The 27,339-nt window shown below is 40.3% G+C and overlaps 1 protein-coding gene across 3 annotated transcripts in view; it reads left to right on the top strand.

Annotated features, from left to right (window-relative positions):
* Positions 1-27,339, top strand: part of SLC4A8 (solute carrier family 4 member 8) — a 146,682-nt gene that overhangs the window by 59,296 nt on the left and 60,047 nt on the right. For 2 of the 3 annotated variants that reach the window (XM_064284206.1, XM_023556489.2), the window contains exons 1-5: positions 15,957-16,286; positions 21,761-21,907; positions 22,412-22,547; positions 23,903-24,063; positions 26,453-26,641. In XM_064284206.1, coding sequence (XP_064140276.1) covers positions 16,193-16,286; positions 21,761-21,907; positions 22,412-22,547; positions 23,903-24,063; positions 26,453-26,641 — 727 coding nt within the window. In that variant the 5' untranslated portion in view covers positions 15,957-16,192. Of the gene's footprint in view, positions 1-5,899; positions 5,982-15,956; positions 16,287-21,760; positions 21,908-22,411; positions 22,548-23,902; positions 24,064-26,452; positions 26,642-27,339 lie in introns of those variants that run through there. The other variant, XM_023556485.2, reaches the window with a different exon arrangement.

Genomic DNA, 27,339 nt, shown 5'->3' with positions numbered 1-27,339 from the left:
ATCAAGAGGCAGTTGTTGGGACAGAGCAAGGGGATACTGATTGGTTTAAAGTCAGGAAAGGTGTGCGTCAGGGTTGTATCCTTTCACCATACCAATTCAGCCTATGTGATGAGCAAATGATCCAAGAAGCTGGACTATATGAAGAAGAACGGGGCATCAGGATTGGAGGAAGACTCATTAACAACCTGCATTATGCAGATGACACAACCTTCCTTTCTGAAAGTGAAAAGGACTTGAAACACTTACTAATGAAGATCAAAGACCACAGCCTTCAGTATGGATTGCACCTCAACATAAAGAAAACAAAAATCCTCACAACTGGACCAATGAGCAACATCATGATAAATGGAGAAAAGATTAAAGTTGTCAAGGATTTCATTTTACTTGGATCCACAATCAACAGCCATGGAAGCAGCAGTCAAAAAATGAAGAGACACACTGCATTGGGTAAATCTGCTGCAAAGGACCTCTTTAAAGTGTTGAAGAGCAAAGATGTAACTTTAAAGACTAAGGTGCACCTGACCTAAGCCATGGTATTTTCAATCGCATCATATGCATGTGAGAGCTGGACAATGAATAAGGAAGACCGAAGAAGAACTGACACCTTTGAATTGTGGTGTTGGCGAAGAATATTGAATATACCAAGGACTGCCAAAAGAACGAACAAATCTGTCTTAGAAGAAGTACAACCAGAATGCTCCTTAGAAGCAAGGATGGTGAGACTGTGTCTTACATACTTTGGACATATTGTCAGGAGGCATCAGTACCTGGAGAAGGACATCATGCTTGGCAGAGTACAGGGTCAGTGGCAAAGAGGAAGACCCTCAACGAGGTGGATTGACACAGTGACTACAACAATGGGCTCAAGCATAACAAGGATTGTAAGGATGGTGCAGGACCGGGCAGTGTTTTTTTTCTGTTGTGCATAGGGTTGCTATGAGTCAGAACTGACTTGACGGCACCTAACAACAACACATAATATTTTTATATATGAAAGAATTCAGAAAACTAATAAACATTTATCAAAATTCATTTTATACTTACCATGTGCCAGACATTGTGCTAGGTAATAAATACTAGGTACACAGTATTGGGTGAACCTAAGACACGGTACCTACCCTTCTGGAACTTACAGGAGGGAAGGCTATTTACAATGGCAAGCTACTCTGTTGGGCTCTGGGAGAACATAAGGGTGAAAAACGTGTGGCTCCTTCTGTCAGTGGATTCATGATCTAAAGGAGATATAAGCCAGGTAAACAAATACCAAATAAGTTCAAACCTAAAGGCACATTTTTTTCCTCGTTCCTTAGAAAGGTCTTGACTTTATATGAGAGGCTTTACAACTTAGGTGGAAGTGAATGGGTATGCTTTGGAAAATTGTGTTAATTGACTCAAAGCACCTCTGGTGTTGAGGAAGACACTGATGTTGAAGGTGCTTTTGAAAACTTAGAATAAAATTATTTTATAAAATGTAAGTGAGAAAAAGGAATGTTTCTAATATATTATTTAAAATTATGTGAATTCTCAGTCTCATCTGTAAATATTTCAGTATGTATCTCTAAAAGATTGTTGTCATCAAGTTGCTGTAGATTCCAACTCATAGTGATTCTATAGGACAGAGTGGAACTGCTCTCTAGGGTTTCCAAGGTGCAGCTGGTGCATTTGAACTGTTGACCTTTTGGTTAGCAGCAATAGCACGCCATAGCTCTTAACCACTGTGCCACCAGGACCCCAACATCTCTAAAAGATAAGGGTTGTTAAAAAAAAAAAAAAAACAGCGCAGTATTATAAAGCATCTAGTCAGTGTTCAAATTTCCAATTGTCTCAAATGTCATAACATTAAAAAAAATTTTTTTGTTAGAATCAGGATTCAAATAAAGTTCACACATAGCAATTGGTTAAGTCTTTTTTAATCTATTGGTTTTACCTTCATATCTGTTTCTCTCTCTATCCTTGCAATTATTTATTTAAAACAAGCAAACAAAAAAGGGAACATTTGTCCTATAGAGTTTCTCACAGTCTGGATTTTGCTGTATTCCTGTGGTGTTATTTTTCATGGAATGCTGCTTCTCTGTATGTTCAATAAATTGGTATTTGGATTTACAGGCTTGATCAGATTCAGGGACAATTAATTTGATTAAGACTACTCATGGGTGGGGAAACCCTGGTGGCGTAGTGGTTAAGTGCTACGGCTGCTAACCAAAGGGTCGGCAGTTTGAATCCACCAGGCACTCCTTAGAAACTCTATGGGGCAGTTCTACTCTGTCCTATAGGGTCGCCATGAGTTGGAATTGGCTCGACGGTGCTGGGTTCGGTTTTGGGTTTGGTACTCATGGGTGGTGGTACATTCTGCCATTACCAAACCCAACCCATTGCTGTTGAGTTGACTCCGACTCGTAGTGACTCTATAAGACAGAGCAGAACTGCCCCACAGGTTTCCAAGGCTATAAATCTTTACATAAGCACACCGTCATATCTTTCTCCCGTGGAGCTGCCGGTAGGCACTAACCACTGACCTTTCAGTTAGCAGCTGAGAAACACGTAATGGTTGGTTATCTCTCTTTTTGTGACATTAGTAGCTATTGGAAAAGCCATGCTAAGATCCATTAAAACTTGCAAAATGGTGATGTTTTATCATTCGTTTTAAAAAATATTGTTCTTTCTTATTCTCTTCTGTAATGAGAAACTTCTCTCATTTTCTCTATGGTACCACTCTATATGGTGCAGTTCATATGGGAAAGTCAGGATAAATTATTTACAGTTTTTAAAATAATTGGTTGGTTCTCTAGCATTATCCTCCAATGTGACCAATTTGGTAATATGTTAAGTGACATTGTGAATGCATGAGTTTTAACATATTCGATGCCTTCAATTTGTTGCAGTCATTACCCTTATTGATGTTCAAATTGTCCTATTTTTTGCAAGAAATTTCTTTAAATTGGCTCCTGAGTACTTTTGACATGACCCTAGTGGTCTTTGAGAGCTTCTTTACCGTCTGATATGACAAGATCTTTTAGAGTCTTCTTGTACATTTCCTGCCCCAGACCTGTGATCAGCCATTTTTTTCAAGGAGCTCTGATTCCTTTTAGTAGCAATGGTATTTTAAGAGACCACGACCTAGTTGCTAATGATGCTCATTGCTATTGTCTGATTATTTTTTCTAGGTTGTTTGAGTAGATAAACCAAACCCATTGCTGTCGAGTTGATTCCAACTCCTAGCGACCCTGTCCAAAACCCATTGCTGTTGAGTAGATTCCCACTCATAGCGACACTATAGGTTAGAGTAGAACAGCCTCATAGGGTTTCCAAGGAGTGGCTGGTGGATTCGAACTGCCGACCTTTTGGATAGCAGCTGAGCAATTAACCACTGTAATGAAATGTAAATTTAAAAAATATTTAAAGATAAAAATGCATCATGTATTCATGTTGATACTTCCAATTCAGGATTATGTACATGGTTTTTACTTAAATTCTTCTTTCTTACAACTGTATCTTGTTTCTCCTCTGGTGAGAATCCCAGTTCTCAATTATACATACAGTGATAGAATAAGTTCTCATAATTTGTTTTACCCTACAATACACGACAGTCTCAGAATAACAACACCAGTACTGCCAACAATATAACTAAAAGCAGCTTAAGATCTTCTTAAGTTTTTTTTTATTGGTTGGGTTTATGCCACTAAGGATGTTCAGCCTGTTTATTGTGTTTTCAAGTTACTTGGAATTATTTCTCTTGGAATATTTACACAATCAATTTAGCATTTGTTTCATTTTATTTTTGATTTGCGAGAATTGCTTTTTTTTAATTTAAATTTTGTTTTAAAAATATGTAAAATATTTACAAAATAAGGTATATTCAAAGAAGTCTAGTTTCTATCCTTGTGTCCTCTACTTTATTCCCTCCCTCCCCCATTAAAAAAAAAAAAAATTTTTTTTTTTTTTTTACCCTGTAGGTAAGTACTAAAACATTAGTTTTATGGCTTTTTCTTCCTTTATTTATTTTTAAAATATTTAAAAATACTTACATTCCCAACCCTATTTCTTAGATAAAAGGCAGAAAATAATACACAATTTTCTCCACCTTGATTTTCAAAATATTGTATCTTGGAGCTCAATCCGTGGTAGTAGTAATATGTAATTTTTAAATGTCTATAAAACTAAATAAATAAAATACTCTCAGTAGACATTCGACTATTTCATCTACTTCCCTAAAAGTTTGCTTCATTCAAGTTGGTCCCCAAAACTTCTTTTGAACCTTCTCATTGGGAAATGGATTGCCTTGTATTCAGGGTTGCCTTATTTGGAAGCATAGATGATAATTATAAAATAGTAAATTTTGAACACTAAGCTTTTCAAGTAAGGAAGTAAGTAAGGAATCTGGGAGGATCTGAGAGGGTGGTTAGGAATGACTTGATGAGGAGTTTGGGAGAGGGCATGTTAGGTGACTGGACAGTGTGAAATGAAGATGGAAATGTGCACAGTGCCCTTGGGATTGGTAAGCCTGGAGCAGCAGTTTTGGGAAGGGAAATAGGTTGTCAGGGACGTTGGCTAAGATGTCTTTGAAATAATTCAGGTGTGAGGTCTTGATAAGGTAGGTGCCATTATATTCATTCTTTTCACAGAAATTTGTGAGCACCTACTGTGTAAAAAGCCTATGCAGCATGCTGGGAGTACAGTGGTGAGAAAGGCAGATGTGATCTCTCCCTCAAGGAGCATAAAGAGATGTTTCATTACCAAAGAGAGTTGCAGTATGTTATGAAGGCATATGGAGTCCCTGCGTGGCACAAGTGGTTAAGTGTTCAACTGCTAACTGAAAGGTTGGCTGTTTGAACCCACCCAGAGGTGACTTGGAAGAAGTGCCTGGTGATCTGCCTCCGAAAGGTCATAGACTTGAAAACCCTATGGAATGCAGTTCTACTCTACAAACATGGGATCGCCATGAGTCAGAAATGACTCAATAGCAACAGTTCCTTTTTTTGTTGTTGTTATAAGGCATATAAATGGGAGGATCTAGTTTGGGGGGTGGTAGTTAGGAAGGCTTCCAAGGAAGTACTTTTAGGCTGAGCTCTATGGGGTGATGAATAATTATTAGCTGATGAGTGGGTAGGGGTGGCAGGGAGAAGGTGATAGTTCCAGGCAGAGGGAGCAGCACTTTGGGAAGAAGGTGAGTGTGGTTCTAGAAATGAAAAAGACCCAACCTGATTTAAAGGAGTCCCTGGGTGGTGCAAATAATTAAGCACTGGACTCTTAGCTGAAAGGTTGGAGGTTCAAACCCACCCAGAGTTGCCTTGGGAGACAGGCCTGGTGATCTGCTTCCAAAAGTTCACAGCTTTGAAAACCGTATGTAGCACAATTCTACTCTGACACACATAGGGTCACTATGACTCAACCACTACTAACAGATTTAAAGGGCTGGAGAGTGTGGGGTAGAGTGGATAAAAGATGAAAGTGAATTTTAGAAAATTACAAAGGACTTGATAAGAAAAGGGAGCTATCTCCCTGAAGGCATGTAGTAGGCACTCTATAAATATGGAATGGATAAATAAATAAGTTTGAAATTTCAAATGTTGGCTAGGAAATGATGGTGCAGTGGGTAGAGTAAGTAAATGAGCACTCATTGCCATTGAGTTGATTCTAGCTCATAGAGACCCTATAGAACAGAGTAGAATTGCCCCCAGAGAGTTTCCAAAGCTGTAATCTGTACAAAAGCAGGCTGCCTTCTTTCTCTGGTGTAGTGGCTGGTGGCTTCGAACCACCAACTTTTCATTTAACAGCCAAGCACTTAACCACTGTGCCACTCCTTGTGTCTTATAAAGGGTCCAGCATATACTAGGTACTCAATTAAGTGTTTGAATGAATGTATGCATTTTACTATGACTACTTCTTTGTGTTTAAACAGAGACCAGATGAAGAAGCTGTGGTGGATCAGGGTGGGACCAGTACAATTCTTAACATTCACTATGAGAAAGAAGAGTTGGAAGGTAAGAACTGCCGTTTTATATGACTGGGAAATCCTGGCGGTCTGTGTGATTGGGAAACTAGCAAGAGACCCTCTAGAGTGGGAGGACCAGTGCTGGCTTTGCCATCAAAAGACCTAGGTTTGAGTTCTAACTCTTTCTCACTAAGACCTGGGGGAAAAATCACTTAATTTCTCTTAACCTCAATTTCATCATCTGTTAGATAAAAGTAGGGATGATAATATACCCATTTTACCTACCTGACTGGGATATGGTTAGGATCTAACAGCTTGTGAGACAGTGCTTTGAGAACTATAAAGTCCAATATAAATATTAACAAGTCCAGTCCTTGAGAATGCGAAGTGCTCAGTTCGGATTCTTGATTCTTGTCAACTACCTGGACATATATATAAAATTTTATCCCTTCAAGCTAAATTTACTTTTGTATTGAGAATACTGTCCCATAGTTGGAGAAAAGTGATATGTAACCATCTATTGAAAACAAATTTTTTTAAATTATGGTAAATATATATGTAAGAAGGCATTTGACCTTTCAACAGTCTTCACACGTACAGTTTAGTGATACTAATTATGTTCATCACGTTGTTCAACCATCACCATTAACCATTCCCAAACTATATCATCACCCTTAACAGAAGCTCAGTGCATGCATGTGTATGTATGTATGTATACATATATGTATAATTTAAGAAAATACAAAAAAAATTAAACTCAATTTGGTTATAAAACCCTGTTTAACCCATGATTGTAAAATGTGTTTTCACTTCATTCCTAATGTTTGCTCTTCCCATGACATGTATACCCACTTCTGCATGGTGCTTTCAGTCTTAATAAGAAAAGAGAAAACAAGTACACCCCTGTAGCATATTCTTCAAGAGTTCACAACACAGAGTCAAACAAAAACTCAATTGAAGTGGAAGGGAAGGAAGAGGCAATTTTCTGACCTGCTCTGTCTCTGTCTAGTTTATCTTACTGAGGCCTTTCTTCCCTTTTTGATTCCCCACCCCCAGCTCCCTCATGACTGTTGCGTGGTGTTCTTCTGCTTTCCTTTTTCCCCGTAAGGCCTCTTTGGGGCTTTAGCAGTTGGGCTCATACCTGGGCATGGCTTCTGATTAGTGGTAGCACTGAGTTTTATTAGAGGAAGGCTGTTGTCCAGTACACCTTTAATGAGAACCCACATTTGGCTCAAAAGCCTTCGTGAAATCTCTGCAGCATCCCCTGCAATGTTGAAGGCTATGATATAGCAACTTTCTAATGACTGAGACAACATGTGAAATGTTCGTGTACTGCTTGTTCCTGTGACTTTTTTTTCATCAAAGTTCTACAACCCCCAGGGAAAACTTGTCCTTTGGATGGGGAAAGCAAGAGCTGTAGAGGCTGATTCAGCCTCTGAGTCTGTTACCATCAGAATTTGTGTGGGTGTCTTTGTGGAGGTCATTGAAGTATATCAAGGTCAAGTTTTCCAAGCTATTTTGGCCAGATCGAAGAAGAGCCTTTGTGGGTTTCAGGACTGGGAGAAAGTGAGCAGAGGAAAGGGTGCAAAGGTGGGAAGCTAACATTTGTTGAGCCCCCTTTATGTGTTAGGCATTAGATTAGGCACTTTGTATAAATTATCTTTTTAATCTTCACAGCAACCCAGGGAGGTGGGTATTATTATTCCTATTTTATATGTGGTGAAACTGCTCAGAGTCCTCCAGCCTGATAGGTGAGGCTGGAGTGGAAATCTTGCTCTTCCCACTCTAACATGCTGTTTACAGGGGAGAACAGTACCCGGTATTAACCATCCAACCTCAATGTCTTGCTCCATCATATAAACATTTTTATGTATCACCCCCCGTTATTGCCCCTGCTCTCCCTACCCTCTCATTGCACCTTGGGGCACTGTTGCTCCTGGTTTAGTTGTCCTCCAGTAAGTGCCTTCAGCAAGGATGTAACCATTTATGAGCACTCTTGTCTACATGAGAGTAGAATAGGAAACCTGAACAGGCTCTCCTGGATCTCAGGGTCTGGGTTTCATCCCTGGAAGTCAGCTGAGTAATTGGCAGCAGGAGCTTCTCAGGATGACATCATCTGTTCCTCATGTGCTCTCCACTTTACTGGAAAAGAAAGCCACCTGTAGTGATGTCATTACTGGGGGATAGTGTGTTGGGAAATGACCTTTATAGATGTACCTTTTTGGAAATCAGAAACTTATTATGTTAACATAAATTTTTAAAAAGCAGGACAAATGGTGACCATTCCTCAGGTTTGATATAGTTCTAGAACAGCTCTGGAGAAGAGAGGAAGAAGTTTGGATTTGCTATAGATTTGCCTATGCTGTGCAGTTTCACATTGACTCTCTCCATAGAGAAGCCCAGGGCTCAGTGAGGCTGTACTCTGAGTGGGTGTCTTGTCTTGAAGGCATGGAATAAAACCAGTCCCACTTTGATGGGAGGGGAAACTAAATTATGTCTGAATCAGTATTTGTGCCATGATACAAGGTTCTGTGGTCAGAGATAAGTCTCCAGGTCTTTCTTTCTTCCGCATCCTGTGCTCCACATGACATGAACCATTCCCTCACACCTTGTTCAGAACTACTTCTGATACTTAGTTTCTACGATTTTTTGTAAATGTGGGTCTTTTTTGCGTAAGTTAATTTCATCAGTGGAAGAAGGTACGTTAAACCATGACATTATATATATATATATATATATATATATATATATATATATATATATATATATATATGTAGAGTCAAAAGAAAACATGAGAACAGCTTTACAAAGATAAAGTCAAGAAGAGCAGTAGTCCATGATGTGCTTCAGCTGACTCTCCCAGTCCCAGAGGAACACAGCTCAGTTGCTTTACTTAGAGGAATGGCTTTTTCCATTCTTTTTGGCAGATCATTATTCCTGATTAACTACTAGATTTATGAATCCTGGAGTAAGTTTAATGCTTTCTAGAAAGTTTTTAACAGAGGTGAGAGCCAATGGCTCGTATTTATAAGTTAAAAAAAAAAAAAAGCCTTGCATCTGCTCCACAAATGAGATTATCACCTGTGGTTATTGATTTTGAGTCAACCTGTGAGCCTGGGAGGAGCAGAATACCCTTTTGTGTGTGCTAATGAGCTCTGTGTGCAAGCTCAGTAAATAGTGTGTGTACAGCACTATATTTGGTAGGCCCAGTCTCCATCGGTAGGTGGGACATATCTGTGGTTTCTGTCCTGCTTCCAGGGCTTCGAACTGGTTCCTTCCAGTTTGAACCCCTGCCAGAACTTGCATTTCTACCTCGGGTATACTGACTCAGAGTCTATATTTCAACAAGATCCCCAGGTGATTCTTATGTATAATAAATTTTGAGAACCACTGCTGTACTAGTGGTTCTCAGAATTGGTCCATAACCAGAAGCATTATTGCCTGGGAACTTGTTAGAAACGCAAATTCTCAGCAGGGGTTGGAACCCAAGGAACCGGTTTGAAGCCCTGCCTGCTTAGAAAATTTATTACCAGTTCACTAATGTATATATGTTGTGTGGTGTCAAGTCAATCCTAACTCATAGCAACCCTATAGGACAGGGTAGGACTGCCCCATAGGGTTTCCTAAACTGTAATCTTTATGGGAGCAGATCACCAGGCCTTTTCTCCCATGGAGCCACTGACAGGTTCAAACCACCAATCTTTCAGTTAGCTTTTGAGCACTTAACTATTGCACTACCAGGGCTCCTTAATGTATACACACTTATGTTTAAAACTGTACCTTTCCAATGAGTTTTACTAAATGAATACTCAAATATTTGCACACAGATATAAAAAATAAATTTTTTTTTTTTTTACTCAGCCCCAAAAGAGTAGGTATGATTATGACTAGAAAAAGAATGGGGAACTAGATGGGAAGGAGTGGGCTTTGGGTGAGTTAGTAGGTAGGCCAGGGAGACAAAGTCTGTGGGTAGAAAGCAGTTAAGTGGTCAGCAAAGTGACTGCAGGATTAATTTAGTGAAGTCACTGGACTGCCCGAATCCAGTTAGACTGACTGGATTTTACTGGTGCTATATCTGTTTCTAGGGAAACTCTGGTGACACAGTGGTTAAGTACAACCGCTGCTAACCAAATGGTTGGCAGTTTGAATCTATCAGGTGCTCCTGGAAAACTTTATGAGGCAGTTCTACTCTGTCCTATACGATCGCTACGAGTCAGAGTCAACTAAATGGCAACAGGTTTGGTTTCTTGGTTACCCATTTACAAGGAGCCTTGGTGGTGGAGTGGTTGAAGCGCTCAGCTGCTAATCAAAAGGTTGATGGTTCGAACCCACCAGCCACTCTGGGGAGGAAGATATGGCAGTCTGCTTCCGTAAAGATTACAGCCTTGGAAACCCTGTAGGGCAGTTCTACTCTGTCCTATAGGGTTGCTATGAGTTGGAATCTACTTGATGGCGATGGATTTTTTTGGGTCTATCCATTTCCCAGTGTCCATTTGTTTACCATCTTTTGGGCTCATTTCACTCAGAAAGCCCAAACCCCAGCTTCAGAGTCCCCAGCTTAGAAACTGATACCTAATTCTCTGACTGGCACTTCCTAGTTCTGACCCCTGCTGGGACTTGTTTTCATTTGTGCCTCTCTCTGGTGTTTTCAAAAGGCAGACACTGTGGTTGGTTGATGTTTGTGAGAACTGATTCAACCAAAGGAACAACTCAAATCTCCTTTCTCTAATATTTAAGTTTTGCCTTACTTCCTACAGACCCATCAAGGGCAACTGAAGGACGTCTTCCTCATTATGCCTTAGACCTACCTAGTGGATAGCAAACAAAACAATGTTACTCACTCAACAACCCTTTACTGAACTCTTTTTGTGGTTCCTTTCTGTAGCAGTAAATAAAGATAATGAGAGCAATTGAACCATCTTATCTTCTCTGAAGAGTGACCTAGCCTGAGCCATGCCTTGCCTGAGCGATGCCTAGCCTGATCATTAGAGCCTGGACTTGCCATCAGCTAGAGAAGACCCAAGAAGTTGTTTGGTCCAACCTTCTTGTTTTATATTAGTAGTAACAATGGGTAAATTTACCAAGAGATGAGATCTAATAACACAGGTTCTAATACCCAATCACTGGCCCCTCAATTTCCATATAGAATGTAGTTAAAATTAAATAATACTAGCAATATTCCATCCCGATCTCAGTGGAAGTATCTGGAATGTGCTCAAGGAGAAGTGAAGATTCTGGCCTGGCCAGTAACCTTCTAGGCTGTTTGCTGGGAAAAGCAAGCACATGGTCAGGATGGTTCTATTGGGGGACTGAAAGGCCTTGTCTCCCCTTAGTGAGGCTATTCTTTTACCTCAGTCCAGCTCTACATAGATAACACCAGATTTTACAGCATCTGGGTCACCATTTTAGGGGCCTGTTGAAGAGGCTCTTGAGGATCTAATTATGCTTTTCATAGCCCATAGGCTTCTCATAATCTGCATCTGCTTGTATCATCTCTGATCTCTTTCTCCTTCTCCCCTCCTCAGCCTTGCTCTGGCCTTTCTGGCCTTCCTTTTGCCTTGGAACCAGCCTAGCATATTCCCACTTTAGGGCCTATGTACTTAATCTTCCCTCTACCCGAAATGGTCTTCCTCCAGGTCTTCTCATGACTGCTCCTTCTCATCACTCAGATATTCTCTCTGATTATCTTAGAAAAGTATCCCTTCTTCATCCTACCTCCTGCCCCAGGCACTCTAGCACTTTATTTTATTCATAGTAGTTATCAATATTTAAAATAATTTCTTTTGTTTTCATGATGTCTGTCTCCTCCCAACTAGAATATGTGTCCTGAGGACAGGAACTTTATGCTATTCTTTATACTATCCCTAGCCCTAAGGTGTGCCTGACCCAAGCCATGGTATTTCAATCGCATCATATGCATGTGAAAGCTGGACAATGAATAAGGAAGACTGAAGAAGAACTGACACCTTTGAATTGTGGTGTTGGTGAAGAATATTGAATACACCATGGACTGCCAGAAGAACGGATAAATCTGTCTTAGAAGAAGTACAGCCAGAATGCTCCTTAGAAGCAAGGATGGTGAGACTACGTCTTACATACTTTGGACATGTTGTCAGGAGGCATCAGTCCCTAGAGAAGGACATCATGCTTGGCAAAGTACAGGGTCAGTGGAAAAGAGGAAGACCCTCAACGAGGTGGCTTGACACAGTGGCTGCAACAATGGGCTCAAGCATAACAAGGATCGTAAGGATGGTGCAGGACTGGGCAGTGTTTCGTTCTGTTGTGCATAGGGTCGCTATGAGTTGGAACTGACTCGATGACACCTAACAACAACAACAACATCCCTAGCCCTTGAGATAGGACCTGGAACAATTAAATGACTCTAGTCTGCTGCTAATGTCACCTGGGTTGATCTCAGTAGACTACAGGGACCTCATTAACATATTATAGTGGAACACTATTGGTTAACAGATGGTAGTTTATTAAGATAGTATTCAATTTAGTTATGTTCATGCTTTGTGTACTTTATGGTTTACAATGATAAAGTCAGAGGTCTGTGATCCCACATCTAAGCAGATGACCTCTTCTGGTTCTATATTTCTGTTTTTTCCGTAAAGTTGCAAGATTACTACGTTATGTTCAGAGATCTGCCTTCCAAAAGTGTTCTGCAATGTGGCCAAGTCAACATGGGACAGTCCTGAGACAGAATGAGGGTAAGAGGTACAATTCTAACAGCTACTGTTGTTGTCAGGTGCCGTCAAAACAGCTCCAACTCATAGCAACCCCATGTACAACAGAACAAAACACTGCCCGGTCCTGCGCCGTCCTCAAAATCGTTGCTATACTTGAGTCCGTTGTTGCAGCCGCTGTGTCAATCCATTCATTGAGAGTCTTCCTCTTTTTCACTGACCCTCTACTTTACCAGGCCTGGTGTCTTTTCCAGGGACTTGTCCCTCCTGATAACATGTCCAAAGTACATGAGATGAAGTCATGATATCCTTGCTTCCAAAGAGCATTCTGGCTGTACTTCTAAGACAGATTGTTTGTTGTTCTGGCAGTCTATCGTATATTCAATATTCTTTGCCACCATTGTAATTCGAAAGCATCAGTTCTTCTTCAGTCTTTTGCAGCAGATTTGCCCAGTGCAATACATCATTTGATTTCTTGACTGCCGCTTCTGTGGTTGTTGATTACAGATCCAAGTAAAGTGAAATCCTTGACAACTTCAAACTTTTTTGTGTTTGTCTTGATGTTGCTTATTGGTTCAATTGTGAGGATTTTTTTTTTTATGTTGAATTGCAATCCATACTGAAGGCTGTAGTTTTTGATCTTCATCTGTAAATGCTTCAAGTCCTCTTCACTTTCAGTAAGCAAGGTTGTGTCATCTGTATATTGCAGGATGTTAATGAGTCTTCTCAAATCCTGATGCTATCTTCTTCTTTATATAGTCCAGCTTGTCAGATTGTTTGCTCAGCATACAGATTGAATAAGTGTGGTGAAAGGATACAACCCTGACACACACCTTTCCTGATTTTAAGCCGTGCAGTATCCCCTTGTTTTGGTTGAACAACTGCCTCTTGGTCTACGTACAGGTTCCTCATAAGCACAATTAAGTGTCCTGGAATTCCCATTCTTTGCAGCGTTATCTGTAATTTGTTATGACACACACAGTTGAATGTCTTTGCCTAGTCAATAAAACGCAGGTAAACGTCTTTCTGGTATTCTCTGCTTTCAGCCAAGATCCATCTAACATTAGCAATGATATCCCTCATTCCGCATCCTCTTCTGAATCAAGCTTGAACTTCTGGCAGTTCCCTGTTGACGTACGGCTGCAACCATTTTGAATCTTCAGCAAAATTTTACTTGTATTTGATATTAATGACATTGTTGGATAATTTCCACGTTCTGTTGAATCACCTCTCTTTGGAATGGGCACAAATATGGATCTCTTCCTGTCGGTTAGTCAGGAAACTGTCTTCCAAATTTCTTGACACAGACAAGTGAGTACCTCCAACACTGTATCGTTTGTTGAAACATCTCGTTGGGTATTCCATCAATTCCTGGAGCCTTGTTTTTCTCCGTTTCCTTCAGTTCAGCTTAGGCTTCTTCCTTCAGTACCACTGGTTCTTGATCATATGCTGCCTCCTGAAATGGTTGAATATTGACCAGGCCTTTTTGGTACAGTGACTCTGTGTATTCCTTCCATCTTCTTTTGATGCTTCCTGCATCGTTCAATATTTTTCCTGTAGAACCGTTCAATATTGCAACTTGAGGCTTGAATTTTTCTTCAGTTCTTTCTGCTTGAGAAATGCTCAGCATATTCTTCCATTTTGGTTTTCTAATTCCAGGACTTTGCACATTTTATTATAATACTTTACTTTGTGTTCTTGAGCCACCCTTTGAAGTCTTCTGTTTAATTCTTTTACTTCATCATTTCTTCCATTTGCTTTAGCTACTTGACATCAAGAGCAAGTTTCAGGGTCTTTCTGACGTCCATTTTGGTCTTTTCTCTCTTTCCTGTTGTTTTAATGACCTTTTACTTTCTTTGTGTATGATGTCCTTGACGGCGTTCCACAACTTATCTGGTCTTCAGTCATTAGTGTTTAATACTTCAAATCTGTTCTTGAGATGTTCTTTAAATTCAGATGGGTATACTCAAAGTCATATTTTGGCTCTCTTGGATTTGCTGTAATTTTCTGCAGCTCAGCTTGAACTCATATGTGAGCAATTGATGACCTATTCCATAGTCAGCTCGTGGCCTTGTTCTGACTGATGATATTGAGCTTTCCTATTGTCATTTTCCACAGATGTAGTTGATTTGATTACTGTGTATTCCATCTGGCAAGGTCCACGTGTATAGTCACTGTGTATGTTGTTGAAAAAAGGTATTTGGAATGAAGAAGTTGTTGGTCTTGCAAAATTCTATCCCGTGATCTCCGGTGTCATTTCTGTCACCAAGGCCATATTTTCCAACTACCAGTCCTTCTTTGTTTCCTAATTTTGCATTCCAATCACCAGAAATTATAAATGCATCTTGGTAGCATGTTTGATCAATTTCAGACTGCAGAAGTTGGTAAAAATCTTCCATTTTCTCATTTTTGGCGTTAGAGGCTGATGCATAAATTTGAATAACAGTCGTATTAACTGGTCTTCTTTGAGGTGTATGGACATTATCCTATCTAACTATCTATCTATCCTTCAGGATAGATCTTGAAATGTTCTTTTTGAGGATCAATGCAACGCCATTCCCCTTCAATTTGTCACTCCCAGCGTAGTATACCATATGATTGTCCCCTTCAACATGGCTAATACCAGTCCATTTCAGCTCACTAATGCCTAGGATATCAATTTTTTTGCATTCCTTTTCATTTTTGACGATTTCCAATTTTCCTAGACTCCTACTTCGAACATACAATATTCTGATTATTAATAGATGTTTGCATTTGTTTCTTCTCGTTTTGAGTTGTGCCATCTTGGCAAATGAAGGTCCTAAAGCTTTGCTCCATCCATGTCATTAAGGTCGACTCTACTTTGAGGAGACAACTCTTCCTCAGTTGTATTTTAAGTGTCTTCCAACCTAAGAGGCTCATCTTCTGGCACTATACCAGGCAATGTTTCACTGCTACTGATAAGGTTTTCACTGGCCAGTTTTCTCAGAACAGACTGCCAGGTCCTTCTTAGTCTTTCTTAGTCTGGAAGATCCACTGAAACCTGTCCGCCATGGGTGACCCTGCTGCTATTTGAAATACCGGTGGTATAGCTTCCAGCATTACAGCAACACATAAGCCACCAAAGTGTGACAAACTGACAGATGGTAAATTCTATATATTTTATCCTTTTACAGGTACTATATATTTTATCCTTTAAAGCATTAAAAAGCAAAGATGTCACTTTGAGAACTAAAGTGCACCTGACCCAAGCCATGGTATTTCCAATCTCTTCATATGCATGTGAAAGCTGGCCAATGAATAAGGAAGATAGAGAAAGAATTGACACCTTTGAGTTATGGTGTTGGTGAGGAATACTGAATATACCATGGACTGCCAGAAGAATGGGAAACCCTGGTGGTGTAGTGGTTAAGAGCTACAGCTGCTAACCAAAAGGTTGGCAGTTCAAATCCACCAGGCACTCCTTGGAAACTCTATGGGGCAGTTCTATTCAGTCATATAGGGTTGCTATGAGTCGGAATCGCCCTGATGGCAACGGGTTCAGTTTGGCCAGAAGAACAAACAAATCTCTCTTGGAAGAAGTACAGCCAGAATGCTCTTTAGAAGTCAGGTGGCAAGACTTCATCTCACATACTTTGGACATGTTATCAGGAGGGACAAGTCCCTGGAGAAGGACATTATACTTGGTAAGTAAAGGGTCAGTGAAAAAGAGTAAGTCCTTCAATGGGATGGATTGACACAGTGGCTGCAACAATGGGCTCAAACATAGCAACGATTGTGAGCATAGTGCAGGACCAGGCAGTGTTTCGTTCTGTTGTACATGAGGTTGCTATGAGTTAGAACCGACTTGTGGCACCCCTAGACAATAACAACAACAGAGAGAGAGTATTAGATAATGGTGACTACAGCAGCCAAGGCCATGAGGAGAAGGTGGAGTCAAAACCAGGCCATTTTGTGATTATTGTAATTGCTGTCAATAAGTTGTATAAAAAAGTTGAACTGTAAAAAGTTCAACTGGTAAAAGTTGTAGCATAGACATGTTTACAACAATAATAACAACAAAAAGAGAGTAGCTGCTGAGGCTGCTTATGTACAACCAAAATCTTTATGGATTATACCCAAAATCCTCATGGGTAGGTAGATACCCAAAAGACTTGAAAGCAGAGACTCAGAGATTTGTATACCAATGTTCATTGCAGTACTATTCACAATAGCCTAAAAGGTGGAAATAAGAAATAACCTAAATGCCCACCAGCAGATGAATAGATAAACAAAATGTGGTACACACATAAAATAGAATACTGCTCATCCAGTAGGAGAAATGAAATCTTTTTTTTTTAAATTGTACTTTAGATGAAGGTTTACAGAGCAAACTAGTTTCTTATCAGTTAGTACACACATTGTTCTATGACATTGGTTAACAACCCCACAACATGTCAACACTCTGCTTTCTCAAGCCGAGGTTCCCTATTACCAGCTTTCCTGTTCCCTCCTGCCTTCCAATCTCTGCCCCAGGACTTGTGCGCCCCTTTAGTCTTGTTTTGTTCCATGGGCCTGTTCAATCTTTGACTGAAGGGTGAACCTCAGAAGTGACCTCATTACTGAACTGAAGGGTATCCGGGGGCCATAATCTCAGGGCTTCTCCAGTCTCTGTCAGGCCAGTAAATCTGGTCTTTCTTTTTGAGTTAGAATTTTGTTCTACATTTTTCTCTAGCTCTGTCTGGGGCCCTCTACTGTGATCCCTGTCAGAGCAGTCAGTGGTGGTAGCCGGGCACCATCTCATTGTTCTGGACTCAGTTTCGTGGAGGCTGTTGTAGATGTGGTCCATTAGTCCTTTAGACTAATCTTTCCCTTGTATCTTTAGTTTTCTTCATTCTTCCTTGCTCCTGAAGGGATGAGACCCGTGGAGTATCCTAGATGGCTGCTCACAGGCTTTTTAAGACCCCAGAATCAACTCACCAAAGTAGAATGTAGAACATATTCTTTATAAATTATGTTATGCCAATTGAGCTAGATATTCCCCAAGATCATGGTCCCCATAGCCCTCAGCCCAGCAATTCGGTCCCTCGGGGAGTTTGGATGTGTCTATGGAGCTATCATGACCTTGCCTTGTACAGGTTGTGCTGGCTTCCCTGGTATTGTATACTGTATTACCCTTCACCATAGTTTCTACTTACCTATTGTCTATTAAGTGTTTTTCCATCCCTACCTCTCCCCTCCCTCATATCCACCAAAGATTGTTTCTTTTTATATGTAAACTTTTTCATGAGTATTTACAATAATGGTCTCATACAATATTTGTCCTTTTGTGATTGATTTATTTCACTCAGCATAGTGTCCTCCAGGTTCATCCATGTTATGTGATGCTTCACAGATTCATCGTAGTTCTTTATCATTACGCAATACTCCATTGAGTATATGTACCACAGTTTGTTTACCCATTCATCTGTTGATAGGCATCTAGGTTGTTTCCATCTTTTTGCTGTTGTGGGCAATGCTGCAATGAACATGGGTGTACGTATACCTGTTCGTCTGATGACTTTTAAGAAATGAAATCTTGATATATGCTACAGTATGGATGAAGCTGGAAGATACTATGCTGAGTGAAATAAGTCAATCAAAAAAAGGACAAATATTATATGACCTTACTAATACAAAAAGACAGGAAAAGGCTAATATATATGAGAACAAAGTTTATTAATAGTTACTAGAGGTGGGAAAAAAATTTTTTTTTAGAGGTGGGAGGGAGGGGGAAAGGAGAGGTTAACAGTAACAGAAGTATCACATTGATTAGGATAGGGTTGCACAGCCAATTATTGTAATTGCTGTCAATAAGTTGTACACCAATAGAAAGTTGAATTAGCACAAGTTGTGTGATAAATTTACAAAAAAAAAAAAAAAAAGCTGCTGAGGCTGCTTAAACTCGTGGGATTTGGTTTCTTGGTTTGGAGATTTAGGATCATGGTTTCATGGTACATCCCAGTTAATTGGCCTAATAACATGTTTAGTGCTTCTGTTCTACCTCCTAGTTTGTTGGGTAGTTAGTGCCTGAGGTCTTCAAAAGCTTGCAAGCAGCCATCCAAGGCACAACAATTGGTCTCTATTCACCTGGAGCAACAGAGGAAGAAGGAGAGTCAGGAATAGGAGGAGGATATGCAATGTGGAGGATATGCAATGTGTAGCTAATTGCCTCCATGAACAACTAGCTTCCCTTGCCATGAGACCAGAACTGGATGGTGCCCGGCTACTGTTACTGAACATTTTGATCAAAGATTCTAGAGAAGAATCTGTTCAAAAGTGGGGAAATGCAGAAGAGAATTTCAAATTCTTATAGACTTCAGACTTCCTGGAGTCATGAAGGTTGGATGAACCCCTGAAACTATTGTCCTGAGATCATCTTTAAATCTTAAACCAAAAAATCCCCTGACGTCTTCTTAAATCCAAACAATAGTAGAGCTTAACTAGTAAACAATGGTTGCCTTGAGCATTATGCTCTTTGAAGAGCTATCTATATGGGATCAAATTGACAACAGCAACTGGAAAGATTAGATAGGAACTTTAGGGGCAGTGAATTTATGTTAATGGGAGAGGAACACTTTAGAGAATATTTGTACAACTTGAAGAATGCAATCAGTGTCACTACATGGTACATGTAGAAACTGTATGTTCTCAGCAGCAACAAATAAATAAATAAATAAAATTAAAACAAAACAAAAAATCCAGGCCTTTTTTTTTTTTTTTTTTTTGGAGTATAGATGCAGAAAATGTATGTTTTTAGATTTCCTTTTTCCAGAATTTTTAGTCTGTGTGAGCGTGTGAAATTTCCATTTTTTCTTTCTTGAGCTAATCATTGAGTTGTTTTAGAGGCCTTTCCTTTTATTTTCCCACTGGTGGTATAATTTTCCCTAAAGGAAGAAAAAGATATTAGGAAATAATCTGGTGTGGGAACATGCAAGCATGGAGGGTCCTGAATGCATAGTGGGTGAGCCATGATCAGAGCATTGCTTCAGGAGAATTGTGTGATTGAATTGGTATGGGAGGCAGAAAGGAGGTCCCTGTTGTTGTCAAAGCGAGAGGAGAGAAAGACTTGACATCCCTAACTTATAGGATGTGGCAATGAGGGGGGAAGGAGTAGAGGTGGAATTCCAAGGTAAGTTTGAGGCTTTAAGCCTGGAAAGTTGAGAGAATGGTGATGTCATGAACAGAAAAAAAAAAGCAGGGGAGAAATGAGTGTGATCCTGATTAGATGATTAGTTTGCTTTGGGGCATGTTGAATTACAGTAGATAAAGATTTGGAGGTTGTTTGTGGAAGTAAACTTTGAAATCAGAAAGTAGATATCACTGAAAGAGAGAAGAAAAGAGAGCCAAGGATAGAAGCCTGAGGAGCCTTACTTTGGTGAGTTGTAGAAGAGATCCAAAAGGCATAGTCAGAGGAGGTTAAATAAACCAGGAGAGGGCAGTGTCACAAGAGCTCAGTGAGCCGGGAGCATCAAGAAAGAGGAAGTGGTAAGGAATTTGGATACTGCATGGCACACATCGGGCCCTCAGGAAAGTCTTTTGAATTGAACTGAAACAGCTGTCGTAAGTTAGGGGTTTGGTGATTAAGTGGTCTTTGGTGTCTTTACTGAGGGCATTTTCAGTAGAGAATGAGGTCAGAAGCCACATTCAGAGGCTGTGGAGCAAGGAAGTGGTTGAGGAAAGGGAGCCAGGTGGGTAGAATGTTCTTGAAAGTGGTTGGATGGAGAAGAAAAGAAAACAAGGTCAGAAACTTGGGAGAGTAGCACTGCATTGAGAAGATTTCATTTTAAGGTAAGGGAGACTTGAGCAAGTTTGTAGTCAGGAGAAACCTGTGAAAGGATGGATGCAAAGAAACTGAGGATGACAGATGTAGGACTCCAGGTGGGTGAGAAGCAATGGGATCAAGAGTCTTAGTCATTAGCTTGGCAAAGAAGAAAAGCTGAGGGGGGGTGGGGTAGGGAGGGAAGTTAGTCAGCTTGAGGTAGAGGGAGTTCACCTGAGATGCCCGAAGTCTTCTCAATAAAATGTGAAGCTGGATCGCCTGCTCAGAGGGGACAGAATGTGGATAAGGTTGTGGATTTAAAGACAGAGGCTAAAGACTGGAACAGCTTCTGTAGTGGAAGATGTGGAAGGTTAGCGTCCATCTAGATTGCTGAGCAGTGGTAACCAGGCAGAAATGTGACAAGACCAAGGAGGTGGGGTGGAGAGTTGGGGGCTGGTATTGAGGAGAGCTGACTGATTCTAGGCTCCAGACTTGACAGGACAGCCTGTGAAGCCAGATGGAGGTGATAGAGGCCTGGAAGTCATGAACAAAAAACAAAACAAAACAAAAAGCAGGTGTAGAGAAGGAATGAGAGGGTAGGAGAACACAAACTAAGGAGGAATTGCTATTGGATCACTTGTTTTCTGAAGTTCCCCTCTCTTTGTATGGCATTTAATATCTCTTCCCTGAACCCTAGCTTCATGCTCCTTATGATTTGTAACTAGCCTGTCGCTATTATTCTAGATTGTATTTCGCAATGCAGAAATAAATTATGGAAGCTGATCTTAGACTGTATTTGTTAACCTTTATTCCAGGCATTGTGCTAAGCATTTTACATGCATTATCTTACTTATTGCTCACAAAAACCCTATGAGTTTAAATAATAAGCTTTTAGTATTCCCTGTTAAAGATGAGTCACAGAGAGATTATATAACATGCTAAAGGTCACAAGGCTAGCAAATGGCAGGCAGGGCTGAATTTTGGACCCAAGCAAGTTGACTCCAGCCCTGTGCTCTTACCCTTCTTCTAAATTGCCTCCCTGCCAGGACTTACTGCAGCTGGCATAGAGCGACTGATTGCTTTTTAAAAATTAGTCAGTAACTGGCATCTGTATTGGCCTTTACAGTTTGCAGATCGTTTTCACGCACATTATTTCCTTTATCTTCACCATGTCCTCATGAGGTTTGCAGCCACATGTAGGATAAACCAGGAGACCTTCAACTCTGCCATCTCTACATCTTCAGTCCTGGAAGTCTTTGAAGTTTGGTCATTACAGAGGTGTGACCAGGCCCAAGAACTGTGATCTTTGTTTTTCTCCTGAATATGCTAGGCTCCTTTTACTAAAGGAGTTCCCACCACAGATCTTCTGTTTCTTTCCAGGTCATAGAACTCTGTACGTGGGGGTTCGGATGCCCCTGGGTCGTCAGGGCCATCGGCACCACCGAACTCATGGCCAAAAGCACCGGAGACGAGGGCGAGCCAAAGGAGCCAGCCAGGGGGAGGAAGGCCAGGAGGCCCTGGCCCATGGTAATATGCTCAGGAGAGAGGGTAGGGGGTGTTTATGGCCAGGAGGTTTGGTGATGCTGAGGTATATCAAGCAGGTGGTCTTGATTCTCTAGTCCTTCTGTAGGGTTTTCTAGAGCCTGCTTCCAAGAAGAAGAAACACGTCTCAGAATCAGAAGTATATTTCTGAAAACTTTATGGTTTAGGCCTGCCAAAAATCAATACCACAGTAGTAAAATCATTTACTGGAGAATTAGCCATTCCTTTTGATCAAATTAGTCAGGTTTTTTGTTTCTTATGGGTTTTCTGAAAATGGTCTTAGTTCATGAATATTTCCTCCCATGAAACTGCTTCCACAGAATAGTTTCTTTCTGGAAATAAAGAAAAATCTTTGATCTGCATTCAGGATTGTCTTTGGTGCATTCCTCAAGTTGTTAGGCCACCTAGGTGAGCTAAATAAGGCAGAATGTTATTTCTGTGCTAAGTTTGAGACTGAGAGCAGACCTTTCTCCCTGGTTGATCTTCTAGACACACCATCTCAGCGTGTTCAGTTCATTCTTGGCACCGAGGAAGACGAAGAGCATGTGCCTCATGAGCTGTTCACAGAGCTGGATGAGATCTGTCTGAAAGAGGGAGAAGATGCCCAGTGGAAGGAGACAGCCAGGTGAGGCCCTAAAATAACCTGGGTCAAGATCTGCTTGGGTTGGCAAATGTGTACCTTTCAGCAAGTTGCAGGCCTGCCTGCATGGCTTTTATTTCTTTCTGGGAGAAGTGATGAGTGACATGGGGTCTGATGGTCCAGAGTTTCCTCTGGGCCATTTTGGTGTTGGCTTTTTTATAATGTCTCTGGTGATACCTATGCCAACTGACCTTGAGCCTGGGGTTGGTGACATAAACATGAAACATTCAGGAGGCCCTCTCTCGTTTTGGGAGGGCCCAGATTGGTTCACAGGCTATCTTGGTGTTGTACAGCTGGTTTAGAAGACACCTGACAGGGCCACCTCGGTTTGGACTTAGCCCAGCAGAAATAGCATAGTTCCAGATTTTTCCCGCAGGTGAACCATAGGGTCATTTGGGTTTTTAATTCAATAGAAGTCCCAGAATTTTTGAGAATTTAAGTTCATCTGGAATAATTCAACCTCATAGAGACCCTTAGGATTATAGCCAGCCGTGTGTTAGGCTTCCCAGGATAGTTGTAAAGTGACCGTGCTTGTCTTAGGCTCATACTCCCCGAAAACCCTCAGATTAACCAGGGCCATATCTAGAACTCTTCTAATAACTGACGCGTGAGCCTTATGGATGGTACAAAGCCAGCATTCCTGACCCTTGGGGAAGGAGGCAAGGAGGTAATAGCAACACAGATTCAGCTCTCATTGGAACAGCTCTTCCAGGATACCCACTGTATCTGTGGATGCTTTCTATGGGCAGAGAAGATTAAACAGGCCAATTGGCCTGATACCAAGTGAAAAGGCAATTAGGCTTGTCATTCTGTCTTTGCAAGCTTCTTAAAGTCACACAGAACACTATGGTTGCCCTTTCTTTTCTTTTGAAAAATAGTTGACTTTTTTAAAAAGAAAAATATCATTTTATTTATGTGATTTGTCAATATGTCCAAAAGATAGAGATCAGATCTGTTTTTTAATTGCACAAGTAATGCATGTTTGTTATAGAAGATTAGAAAATATAGATAAGCAAAAAGAAAATGAAAATTATCTGTAATCTCACTATCCTAGGGATAATGAGGAATATAGTATTTTGGTGTCTTATATGTGTATGTGTATTTTTAAATTTTTCTTTAGACAAAACTGAAATCAAATTATACTCACTCTTGCACTTTTTTATAACCTGCTTTTTTTTTTTTTTTTTTTACTTACCAATATACTTTGAACACATGGATTAAATCTTAGAGTGTTCAATATGATTATTCGGATAGCTCTCTTTGTGGCTTCCATTAAAGATTCTTTCATGAAAATTCCTCACTTTCTATCTGTGGCATCTAGTTATTTGTAATGCTTTCAGGTGGCTGAAGTTTGAAGAAGATGTTGAGGATGGGGGAGAACGCTGGAGCAAGCCTTATGTGGCAACCCTTTCATTGCACAGTCTGTTTGAGCTAAGAAGCTGCCTTATTAACGGAACAGTCCTTCTGGATATGCGTGCAAACAGCATAGAAGAAATTTCAGGTAAGGGTAGATGAGGAAAAACAGGAAGCTTTGTGTAAACTAAGAAGTATGGTGTAAAGGAGAAAATAAAGTGGCTCTGTATCCTTAGGCAAGTCACTTAAATTCCCAGCCTCAACATCCTTAGCTGTGGGATGAATCGAGTTTCATTTCATCAGTGTCAAATGCTGCAGAGGTCAGGCTAGGTGAGGACTGTAAATATCCATTGAATTTAGCAACTGGAAAGTTACTGATGATTTGTATCTAGAGCAGTTTCATTGGGGTAGCCAAATTGCAAGGAGCTGAGGGATTTTTATTTTGGGAACTTTAAGTGAAAGGAGGGAGAGGAGGAAGTAGCTAGAGGGGTAGACATTTTTTTTCCTCCCCAAGATGAAAGATCCTGAAGTATAAGCCAGTATAAAGATTAAAGTTACAGAAACACGAATCCTCATTCATTGCTTCTAGCCTTGGATAGTCGTGAATGGAGTTACAAGCTGAGAATATGTCGGGGCTTGGGGGGAAGCTTGGGGGAAGATAGGTAGGATTGAAGTAAAACTGCTAGGGTTCTTCATATCTAATATAGTCATAATGTTACTGATAAGGACAGGTAAACTGCATCAAGTGTTTCCTGTGAATCAGAACTTTATGTACATTATCATTTAATTTTCCAGATGTTAGAAATGTTAGAACCATTTGATCAGTGAGTCAGTGTTTTGTTTCCTATTCTCCCCTATCCTATAATCCCAAATTGGCTTTGCGACTACTTTAATAAGAAGTTGATTTTTAATTGTAAAAATGGAAGAAGAAGAAAAAAAGACAATTATTCTATACATTCAATCGAGTTTGAAGAGATGAAAGCTGATTTTTTTTTTTAATTGCTGTGCCTCGAAATGTTAAGTTATATGGGGAGCAACAGCAAACAGGTGCTAATTTATTTAGATAGAGTGTAAACAACGTCTAGATCTTTTAAAAGAACAAGATATATAGCTGTATGTGCCGCTGTTGCTTTAGAGTTTAAACTGCTTTTCCTTTTCAGAAATTGTACACCCTCAAGATACTAAGGGCGTTACTCTGGTTGTACTTTGCAGTTTTCAATTTATATAAATAGTTGTACAAATGATATTTTGTTTACAAAAATTTCTCCAAAACAGGGTCATGACATTACTTAAAAGCTCAGTTTCTTGTGAGGTAACTCTAAGTGTAATGCACTGGCTTTGTGGGTTGCTAAGAAGCTGATATTTTGACAGTGTTTATAGACCTTTGTATAAAAATGAATGCCCTGAGAAGCAGGGAGGTTGGGTGGTTCAACAACAAAGAAACAAAGAGTGTTGTGGCGTTTGAATTTAGAGTAGTTGAAATGTCATCTCAAGTTAAGTCACCGGTCTGTTTGCATTTGATACATTTTTATACTAACTAGCACTGTAAAATTATTTCATGGTTAGAACATACCTGTGGATATTTGTATAAAAGTGTGAAATAAATTTTTTTAAGAAAGTGTTCATTCTAAATAACACAGCATTGTCTGTGGAAGGAACTCTAAAATTATAAATGACAAAAAAAAAAAAAGTAGGTGAAGTAGGTGATATTATTATCTCCATATTACAGATGAGAAAACTAGGGTACAGAGAGGTTATATAACTTGCCCAAGATCACACAGCTAGAAAGTCGTGGAACTGGGATAGAATGTGGTTCTTTAGCTCCAGAGCCCATGCTCTTAACCACTGTGCCAACTGCCTCTCAACACCAGGGATTGTTTTCCTCCTTCGTTCTGTTGGCCTACACAGGTTAAAAGTTGATGCTTGGTGATAATTGTTGGCAAAGAGTGGTCAGTTAACTTAATTATTCTTATAGGTTCCACCTTCAATTTTGAGTTCTACAGTTACAGTTTCCCTTAATAATCACAGCAATATTAAAATCTTGGAGGAAGGGAATGCAAGAGAGGTTTGGCAGATAGCAGAACAAAGTGGGTAATAATGTGAGGTTTCAAGTCAAACAGTCCTGGGTTTGAATTCCAGCTTGCAGCTTATGAGCTGGAATGACCTTGGGCAATTTTGTTAACTATTTGGGTCTCAATTCCCCTATCTGTAAAAATTGTTATGATGATATATACTTCTCGTGATTTTTATGAGCATCGGATAATGTATATAAAGTTCATAGTATAGTTCCTGGTGCATATTAAATGCTCAATAGTTTCTATTCTCAATAATAATGATTTATTACATGATAAAGTATAATTTTCACAGATGCTATCATCACAAAGCTCTTTCAGACACTGAAGCTGAAATTGCACCTCAGTGATCCTGGTGGAAATGCCTCCCCCACCCCACTCCCCTCTCACCCACCCTCCCAACGCTGGCCACCTTGGGTTTGTTGACCCTCAGTCCGAGTGTTCATGTCAGCGCCTACTTTCCAGACCTGATCCTGGACCAGCAAGAATTGTCCAGTGACCTGAATGACAGTGTGAGGATTAAAGTGCGGGAAGCCCTTCTGAAAAAGCATCATCATCAGAATGAAAAGAAGAGAAACAACCTCATTCCCATTGTTCGCTCCTTTGCTGAGTCTGGCAAGAAGCAGTCTGATCCACATTCAATGGATAAAAATGGTGAGATTTTTTTGGAGTGACTCCTGTCTGTCTTCATGAATAAGACATTTGAGAACTAGTTGGAGATGCTAAGTTACTAGGGAGCAGAGCCTGTATTTGTCTTCTATGCCCCATGCCAATTTGGATACTAGTACTTTTTGATCATCAGTTAAGATGGGCAGCTGGGGTGGTACCTGTCTCTCTCTTGTGGCATCAGGGATGCACACCTCAAATAGACCTCAGTGAACTCAAGATGAAGGACTCATGCCCCAAGGTAGCATCAAAATCTAGCATGGCTTTTGGGAGATTTCTACATTGGGGACAATTTGGGGTCAGAAAAGGTCACCTGGAGCTTTTTAGGATCAAATGTAGTTCATTTTAGGACCTTAGAAAGAGGCAAAATATAGTAGTGAAGCTCCTGAGTCCAACATCTAGGTTTGAGATTTTGGCTTCACCATTTGCAAAGTGGGCAACCTACTAAACTCTTTTAAGTCTTACTTTATCTAAAACAGGGATAACAATGGGACCTACCCCACTATTGGAAACCCTGCTGGTGTAGTGGTTAAAAGTTTGGCTGCTAACCAAAAAGTCAGCATGAACAATCCACTCCTTGGAAACCCTATGGGGCAGCTGTACTTTCTTCTTTAGGGCCCTATGAGTCGGAATCGACTTGATGGCAAAGGGCTTTTTTGTACCCTATTATTGTGAGACTTCAACGA

This window comes from Loxodonta africana, chromosome 4, assembly GCF_030014295.1.
Source record: "Loxodonta africana isolate mLoxAfr1 chromosome 4, mLoxAfr1.hap2, whole genome shotgun sequence".
Taxonomy (NCBI): domain Eukaryota; kingdom Metazoa; phylum Chordata; class Mammalia; order Proboscidea; family Elephantidae; genus Loxodonta; species Loxodonta africana.
This window is presented reverse-complemented; position numbering and strand designations above follow the sequence as displayed.